At 28.7% G+C, this 9,904-nt stretch overlaps 1 protein-coding gene across 2 annotated transcripts; it reads left to right on the top strand.

Annotated features, from left to right (window-relative positions):
* Positions 1-1,180: 1,180 nt before the first annotated feature.
* LOC107163618 (succinyl-CoA:acetate/propanoyl-CoA:succinate CoA transferase) lies at positions 1,181-7,255 on the top strand. 2 transcript variants are annotated; one of them, XM_015511108.2, is made up of 8 exons: positions 1,181-1,895; positions 3,152-3,304; positions 3,364-3,512; positions 5,928-6,018; positions 6,091-6,495; positions 6,562-6,699; positions 6,783-6,932; positions 6,993-7,255. In XM_015511108.2, the coding sequence occupies exons 1-8, from the start codon at positions 1,724-1,726 to the stop codon at positions 7,175-7,177; spliced, it is 1,443 nt and encodes a 480-aa protein (XP_015366594.1). In that variant the 5' UTR covers positions 1,181-1,723; the 3' UTR covers positions 7,178-7,255. The 2 variants fall into 2 exon arrangements, with proteins under 2 accessions (XP_015366594.1, XP_015366595.1); XM_015511109.2 differs by lacking the exon at positions 1,181-1,895 and adding an exon at positions 1,939-1,955.
* The last annotated feature ends 2,649 nt before the right edge of the window (positions 7,256-9,904 follow it).

Below are 9,904 nucleotides of genomic sequence, written 5' to 3'. Positions count from 1 at the left end.
ATATTGAGCGGCCCGTATATGATTGTTGATCATTGATCAATATCCGATATTAACATACTATGACAACATTATTGACCGTGCATTGGTGATATTGAAGGTATAATCAATGCTTAGAAAGTATCAAAACATTTTTGATATTTATCGAAGGATTCTATTGATATTCGACACGATTAAAGATATGCCATCGTGTCAATAATATTGATCGTGTATAGCCCGTATAGGGCCCCTCAACTCTATGCGTAGGCGGCAGGTCTATAGCGATATTTTACGATGTTCCAATAGTTCCTTTCCTCCTTCCTAGTTCTAACTTCTAATATGAGAGAGAATCTTGAATCTGTGTACGGAGTTCATGCTTAAATTATACATATTTTTAGGATGTTGATTTTTAATAATCAATAAAAATGTAATACTTTAATTGTTTTTTGTTTGTTGTATCATCATATGCTTTTCCCCTTCTATGCGAAATAGGCCTGCTAACGTCTATTTATAGAATACACTTTAATACGGATAAACATATTATACTATTAATATTAATTATTTTGATGTACTTTGAAGCCCGTAGATAATATAATTTAAAACATATTTTGGTCGTTGGACTTTTAATTAATTAGGTGTCTAGTGAGCTACTCCAACACATTGGTCCATTTACGCGTTCTATTATTATTCAGAGTATGTGTGAGTGTGTTATTAATTTATTATGAAACGTTTACACAACATCACACGTATTCCCCCGTGCACTTGTTGACCTAAATCGATTCGATTACGCCCGAGGCGTTTGTTGTTGTTGTTAATGATAATGCGGTACAATAATAATAATTAACGTGTTTCATTCACTTCCGGGACTTTAAACAGTGTTCGGTAGCCTTGGTGCAGTTGGTGGGCATAAGTGATGCACGTTCGACCGTCTTTCTTATACGTCTTCGCAAAACCATGGGGCATGGGCTATGGCCGCTATGGGTTTTTACTTCTTTTCCCGTTCGACGCAGAAAAATAAATAAATATTTATTAGATTTCGCTGATCGCAAACGTCGACTGACGTCACAGACGTCGCCGTCCAATCGAAAACTTTTGTTCGTTCTCACTGAATACAGACGATTCAGTTAGACAAAACTATTATTATTATTAATATATAATATTATCGTTATATTGTGCTCAAGTCTCTACGATTACCACTCCCGTAGCCAATAATGCCAGTTGCCATCCATCAATGAATTGAGAGATTGAGAAATTCAGAATTGATATAATATTATTGTTCTTATTTCGGACTCGTCAGTCGGCGCGCGCGCGCTTTTGTCTTTGGTGGTGGCAAAAATTAGTAGGTACGAATAAACGGGTTGATAAAGTACAATCGTTATCGTTAAATAGGTATAAATGTATAATCCGTTTAAGTGCTTCGTGTGTCGTGTCGTCCGCCGGTCACGTTCGTCGTATTTTTTTGTGTTTTCGTGTCCTTGCTCACAAGTCGCAGTCCGCATTCGTTACCCACCGCGCTCATCACTGCTGCCCGTCAACTCGTTCGCAACAGCTGACCACCGTCGCGTCGTCACCCAGTGACCCACCGTCGCCGCGGCCTAATCTTTTATCATATTTGACATATTTTGTGTGTTCATTAGTGCATTACACTCAATAGAGATTGCTAGACCTTGCCCGCGACTCTTCATTTTGATTATCTTCTCACTATTCCTCCGCCGTTCAGTTTATTCGTCCATATACACCATCCGCTATGTCGGTTTCGGTCGTGAACAGGATCGGAGTTAGGGCCAAGATATGGAATTCGCTGACTGGTCGATTGGGCCCGAAGACTTATTTCACGTACACGCCCCAAGTATCACAGGTATTGGACCGCGAGCCGAAGTGGGTGTCCGCCGACGAAGCTGTCCAGTGCATCAAGTCCAGTAATAATTTATTTTCAATTCTCGTTAATTGTCTGCAAAAATAGGCAACATTTTCTGTGGGTAAGGGGCTTGGACGCTTCGGTCCCCTGATATTATTTCATAAGTTGAAGTAGTAATAAGTAATAACACTGTACAATTTAATAAGTGCCTATGTCTAAAGATATTCTATGCTGTTTGGATATTGTTGAGAGTGGAGAGTGACTTGATAGGATATTTTTAAGTCTTTTTTTGGTTTGGTTGGAATGGTTAAAGACAACCCTTTAGGTATACAGAAAATTTTAACAAACACATTCTTATGTTTTAATTTGAATTTTTTTGGTCAGAGGTCCATCTAATGATCATTATTCAATCTCACTTGATGGATTATAATAATAATATCGGTATTATATTATATTACTTACACTTCTGTCGATGGGAAATATTATTATTATATTATGTTTGCAAAATATTAAACAGCTATTGTCATTTAGTAGCCGTACAACAAATACTCACTTTAAATTATTAATTTCATGCCCCTTTGAACTTTTACATAATAATTAATAACATTTATAGGTATAGGTACTACAAAACTACCTACCTAATACAAATGTACTCATGTACTACCAATACAAATTGATCCAAGATGTTTTTGTGTCCGAAACTGCTAAGTAATATTTTTCTTTTGCTGAATTGGAAATAATTTTGCGTGTAGTTTCATATAAGCTTAAATTGTCAAGGTCAAAGTAATAAAATTGTGTTATGCAAATTTGAAATTCATTTTAATTCAACATCATTTCACAAACCTACATTGAAACTGGAAATATAATTAATGTACCCAAAATGTATCAGTAAGAATATGAAAATTGTCAAAATAATTAATAGGTAATTAGTCTATTTTAACTTTTTATAATTTGCATAAAATTAAAATACAAATCGTGGCAAAACTGACAACTAGGTGCCTGAAAAATATTGATATAAAGTATATGCCTATGTATCTTTTTCAAAATAGTTAATAAAGATAGTTTTCACATTTATATTTGTTATTGACATTTTAACTAAAAAAAATTGAAGATTATACTCACTATGGTTGTTCAAATAGTTAAATGCCATTAAAATATATAATCCCAAGTATTTATATTTTTATCTTAAATAATAATGTTGATTATTAAATGATTACTTTTTAATAATTACTTTGTAGAATAGATAACAAATCAGAACATTAATGTTAATTGTATTAATTTGGTTATTTCAGTTTTAAAAAAGTATTTTTCTTACAGATGACACAGTATTTGTGAGTGGTGCTGCTACTACACCAATTGAAGTTCTCCGTAGCATGACTGATCATGGAAAACAAAAGCAATTAAAAAATATACGTGTATGTAGCATTCATACTGAATTTGAGTCACCTTATTCATCTCCAGAATGTGAAGGTGTGCAAGTTTTTATAATTTTACAATTCAAAAAACATCTAAAACAATTTCTTTTTTAGGAATATTTCGACCAATGGCTTTCTTTATTAGTTCAAATATGAGGAAATGTATAAATGAAGGTCGCGGTGATGCTGTACCAATATTTTTACATGATATACCCTATGTATTTGAACGAAATGTTATACCAGTAGATGTATCAATTATTTCGGTAAGGAAATTAGATTTTTATTCATATACGCCATAGTGCTGTTCATGTTGTCACTTTATCCATTTCAACCATAAACATTCATCATAATTTGATTGTAACCTTAATAAGATATATATATATATTTTTTAATTTGCTTTTTATTATAAAATAATTATATCAAGACATAAGATATATAATTAGTAACAATAATAACTTCAGTTAGTGATAGTTTTTCCTTATAATATTATTTGTATAGCTGTTGGAAATAACTTTATTTTTTATTTGAAGTTTAAAATCATAACCTGTTTATATTTACATAATAGTTCATATATTTTAATTTCAGTATAATTTAAAATACAATTTTGTAGTAAGATTATTTTTTATGTATGATGATTATAGTAAATATTATTTATATCTACATAAATCATCTTGATTCATTTGAAAGTAGTTTCTTGGTATTAATATACTTCAATTTATTTTTATAAATAACTGTTGTTTTACATATTGTAAAAGTAAAAATATTCATATTTTTATTTTTATTTCATTAAAAGAAGAATTTAAAAATAAATATAAAGTAATAAAAATTAAATATTATTAAGCAAACTGTCCGTGGTATCTGGTCATTTTTATTAAAAATAAATTAATTTACGTTTCTTCTATATATGCTATATAGTATTATAGTTATATGAGATTTTTAATAGTTATAATTATAATTGCTAAATAATCTGATGACTAATGGTCGAGTTAGGTAAAAGTTATCTAAGAATAAAAAAAAAAGATAACATTTGTAATAGAGGTGAGATAAAAACTTATAGTGTAAATATTGTAATAAAATATAAGTCTATATTAACCAATTATCTTTCTAATTTTACTATCAGGATATAGACTATTACATTATATTCAAATATTTTTTTATTTAATGTGAGAAAGTTTTTAAAATTGAACATTGGATCTATGAATATTGATAAATGTTGTTTTTGTTAAAAACTTAGCATAAACAAATAGTGTTTATGTATTAGTTAATTAATTAAAATAAATAATATGCACATTTTAATCAAATTCAAATTTATTTTTTATTACTTAATGATAAGTATATAATATTAACTATTAACCTTTGAACATTACTATTATAAATTAAATTGTACTTTTCCAATTGAATGAATGATAATAATGTATGATTCTTTTGTATGAAACATTTACTCTACAGTCTATATTATTTTTGATTCAGTTAGGTTTATTAGATTTAAGAAGGGTAACAGTGAAACAGTCTTCATTATTTTACAAAAATATTGACATTATTTTAAACTAATAATAAGAACAACAATATCAGTTTTGTCAAAACAATTTTTAAGTTTTTAAGAAAGTTATTAGTTAGGTATAATAAAATATATCAAAAAGCCTTTTTTTGTTTATACTTATTCAAATAATACATTAGACTCTAATGATTAGAGTATTTAATTATAACCATGTAATAACAATTTGTCAAGTTCTGAGAGTGATTTTTACTATATTTGCTTCATACTCTGTCCAATGATACAAGATAACAATTCTGAGCATCACCACTCAATACTCTGCTGTCGAGCCTGTTTGCATGATGGTAGGATGTTGCGTGAGGATAAGCAGTAGAACCAATTCTTGACGGGCATGGCGTGATCCTCTCACTGAATAGATTATATGTGTATAACACATCTTATAATTCCACTCTACTACCAATAATTAATTTTTGATTTATATCTTGAATGAAATGATAGTAAGTCAAAAAGTAAAATTTTATTGCTAAGGTAGTTAGTATAGCTGTATTAATTTTCAAAGTTAGTGAAGAAAACTTTTTACATTTTCTTCCTAGTTTGAATCAAAATTAATCATTTTCAAGTACTGTCTATGTTTGTATTATATAAAAGAACTGAAAAATAAGTTGAAGAAAAACTGTTTTTCTCTTTAAATATAGAAATAGAATCTTAGTTTAAGTAAAAGTTAATTAATCGAATAGTAGGTACATACTGTATTTTGATTTTCATTAATAATAATTATAAATTGATTGAATTTCTATTCAAGTACAATACAATTAACAATTAATTAATTTTAAACTAGTTAATTTTTTTCATGCATTTTATTTATTTTAAATTAACATTAAAATTGATTGGTTTATATATTCAATTGTATATTTTATTATATAATTTGTTGGCTATGTAATATGTTATAGATAAAGTCAAGAGGTTATTTTAATTCTATATTAAATCAAAATATCAATTATCATTTGTTATATAACATTTTTTCTACAAAAAAATCAGGTTTTATTTATAAACTACTGTTATATTATCATATAAGTGAGTAGTTGTTCTATAAAAAAAATTTAAATATTTTTAATCCTTATATGCTTAATGTTCAACTTTTTTAATGCAATAGTTAAATTTTGATAATTTATTTTTATTTTAGGTTTCACCTCCCGATCATCACGGTTTTTGCAGTCTCGGTACAAGTGTGGATTGCATTCGCTCAGCTTTAGGAAAATCAAAAATAATTATTGGTAAGCCAAATATTAATTTAATAGTTTAACACTTATATTTTTGTGATTTTTTCTTTTTTTAATTTAATTTAGCACAAGTAAATAAATGTATACCACGCACATTTGGTGAAGCCATCATCCATCAATCACATATTGATTATGCTGTCAGATTTGATCGTGAATTACCAGCTCATGAACACAAAGATCCAAACCCTACTGAAACAGCTATTGGCAAACATATTGCTGATAACCTTGTTGAAGATGGTGCCACATTACAAATGGGCATTGGTGCGATTCCGGACGCCACGCTTACCTGTCTTAAAGATCATAAGGATTTAGGAATCCATTCAGAAATGTTCAGTCTTGGTGTTATTGATCTAGTCAACTCAGGAGTTATAACTAATCATAATAAAACATTTGATAAAGGACTGATTGTGACAAGTTTCTTAATGGGCAACAAAAAGTTGTATGATTTTGTTGATAACAATCCATTAATATGTAATGAATTTTTTAATTAATTTATTAAAATGTATATATATACCTAATTGTATAAATGTTTTGTAGGTATGAGACAAGTATCATATACTAATAATGTACACATAATATCTCAACAACCTAAAATGACTGCAATTAATTCTTGTATTGAAGTAGACTTGACTGGACAAATTGTATCTGGTTCTATTGGATATAGATTATACTCTGGTAAATAAAATATAGGTTAATTAACTATTAGAAAATAATCTAATAAATGATAATGAATAGTAGTAAATTAATATCTATTTTAGGGTATGGTGGTCAAGTAGATTTCATTAGAGGAGCTGCTGAAGGTTTTGACGGCAAGGGTAAACCTATCATTGCCCTAGGTTCTGTGAATCCCAAAACTAAGGATGCCAGAGGTTTTCCAAGTAGTAAAATTGTGCCTAAAATCCAAGAAGGTAAAATATTTGAAAAGTACACAAAAATTTTAACATTAATGTCATCCAACTATTTTATAGGAGCTACGGTAGTTACAACCAGTGCACATGCTCATTATGTTGTTACTGAGTTTGGTGTTGCCTCATTATTTGGAAAAAGTTTGAGACAACGAGCACATGCCTTGATAAATATTGCCCATCCTGATCACAGAGAATGGTTAGAAAAAGAAGCATTTAACCGTTTAAAAGTTATGCCAAGTGCATGAGCATTGCATATTTAATGTATTCAACATTTAAATGTATTATTATTCTTTGTTTAATTAATAATAATATTACCAGAGTAATATTATAATGTATTCTTCTTTATACGCTCAATATCATATTGAGTATAATTGATTGTTATACAGTTTTTACTCCATGGTAATTCGTATTTGGTTTATTTTTTAATTATTTTTTTTTTTACTAAAAACTTTATAATATTGAGTCATTCTTATTATATTCATTTAAATATATTATTCTCAATGTTCCCCATAAAAAAATTAATGAGATAAAAATTATTTTCTAAACATGATGTATATTTCTATGTAGTATGGAAATAGTGTTGTGGATCTCAATAATATTATTACAAAACAATTAAAATTGTATAATTTTGTTTGTTCATACAGATTATATATCTGGTATGTTGCTAAAATCAAAAAATAAATTAGGAATTCTATTTTCATATTAATAAATAATAATGTATTTATAATAAATGTATTTTAACTATTATGTATAAGCTATTAATTAAAATTGCAATGTACATTAATTTATTAAAAATAGCATTAAATCTTAAGTATGGAAGATGTTTTAATGTTTAACATATCCATTAAAATTGTATATTCAGTGTTGGCAAAAATTAATTATCAACCAATAGTTAATATTTAGTGAATACAAATTACAACTATAATTATAAACTGATGTATTTTGATAAATAATAATTTATCTTATGTTTCAATACTTAACAGTTAAGTTGATTGAGTTATTGATGTTAAAATAAATACAATTCATTTTGAAAAAAAAAACTTGTTTGCAAAATTTTATCTTATTCTCAGTAATTAATGAAGTATTGCCATATTAAATGCATGTTTTTCTTGAAATTAATTAAGTTAACCATGACCTTAGATTTTTTTTTTTTTTTTTTTTAGGGTTAAGGCTTCGACAACTGAGGTCATTAGCCTGGGGGCTGTAGGGGAAGGTACTGTAGGTTTTAAACACGTGGGTATTTTGGCAGAATTTTGAATGGGCACCTGTAGGTTTCTGCCATGCCCGGTTGGGGGGCGGTGGCCTCTCTCTCCAGACACCGCGAAATGCCCAAAGAGCGATGCCACCCGTGACCGAGGTTCGAACCGGCGACTGCGTGCTTGGCAACAGACGCCTTAGTCCGCTCGGCCACTCCACCCCCAGAGATTTAATTTTACATATTTTAACTATAGAGTATTTTGCAATGTATTGTATCTATATAATCAGCCTGAGGATGTAGGTATACAGAAAATAAGTTTAATAGATCCAAATCTTACTCGCTTTCTCTTACTTTTATACATTTATTCTATCAGTGACTGCAGTTTCAAAAATATTTGTTGGTGAATTTAAATAAATGCATATAGGTAATATTATATTCATCCAATCAGTTATTATGTATTTCTTTGAATCAATTCATCTTTCATATTTAATTAAATCATAAATAAAATTAATGTTTTTAATAAATTTAGTCAATTGAGTGGTAACAGTGCTATCAAAGTCTTTTTGGTACTACAGTAGAAGGGAAGTGTTCATGTTATCTCCCCCTTTGGCTTATTTTTGAGTATAAAATAATATATTATGATAAAGCAATGAAAGTATATTTATTATTTACTGTCATAGGAAATGATCTTTTTTTTTTCCGTTCAAAAACCGGGAACGGGTGGGAAATGATTTGTATAAAGTTAAAATAATTTTTAATTATTAATTACCTTCTTGGTATAATATCTTTATTTATTTCACAGTCACCTACAAATATAAAAACTCAGATTTACGATAGAAAATGTATTCTGTGGTTCTCAGCACACCTCTAACCAAAATTCAGGGCAACAAGCTAGCAAGCAGTGGCGGAACTACGTATGATTGAAGGCTGGATGTTCCGCTGGCCTCATCGTGAAAGGGGCCTCAGCGCCTCGCACCAAAATGATGTACTTTTAAAAAAAAATGTCGGTACAAGTAAATAAAATCATTGAATATAATATAATATACACAGTATACTGATAAGTGATTACTAAACGTGTATATGATTAATCATACACCATAGTATTTAGTAGGTACTATTATTAATTTGAATAATAATATTGTCATGTCTTATTATGCGGGAATGCGGCGGTGATACACGGTAACTCGGAGTGGAGCCTATAATAGCTGGTATACTAAATTATAGAAATAGATTATATACTACGGTAGTACGGTCTACGGCCCAAGAAAGAAATTATTTTTATCATTTCATTCTAACGATTTCAATATAAGAGTGGTGTTATTGGGTGTTTGACCTTTGACGGTGTTTGGTGTCAGAAACAACGTCCAAGTTACTTGGGTAAGTAGTTTTACAATTATTTTGCATTGAAAGACAACATTAAATTGTGATTCGTATATAATCATTGTCGTCATTGGTGTTACGTAAATACTAGAAATTTAATATTAATTATTAAAACTAATGGTTTTGTACATATTTATATATTTTATCTACATAATATATTAAATTTTAAAGAAAATTAAATAACCTTATAATTTAAAATTTTATGAAAAGTAGTTAGTATTATACCGTGTTCGCAAATCGTTATATAATATTATATATTTATATTGTGGACGCGATTGTCACTTATTATAATATATTATACATTTTATTAATATTTTTAACGGAGGCTTGACTGTTTTCCACGACTCGCATTTAATATTTTTATACCTCCATCGAGAATCACTACATATTATTA

The sequence above is a fragment of the Diuraphis noxia genome, unplaced genomic scaffold (assembly GCF_037042655.1).
Source record: "Diuraphis noxia isolate RWA-SAM2 unplaced genomic scaffold, SU_Dnox_SAM2 contig0003, whole genome shotgun sequence".
NCBI classification, from domain to species: Eukaryota; Metazoa; Arthropoda; class Insecta; order Hemiptera; family Aphididae; genus Diuraphis; species Diuraphis noxia.
The sequence above is the reverse complement of the archived record's forward strand: the minus strand, read 5'-3'. Positions and strand labels throughout refer to the sequence as shown.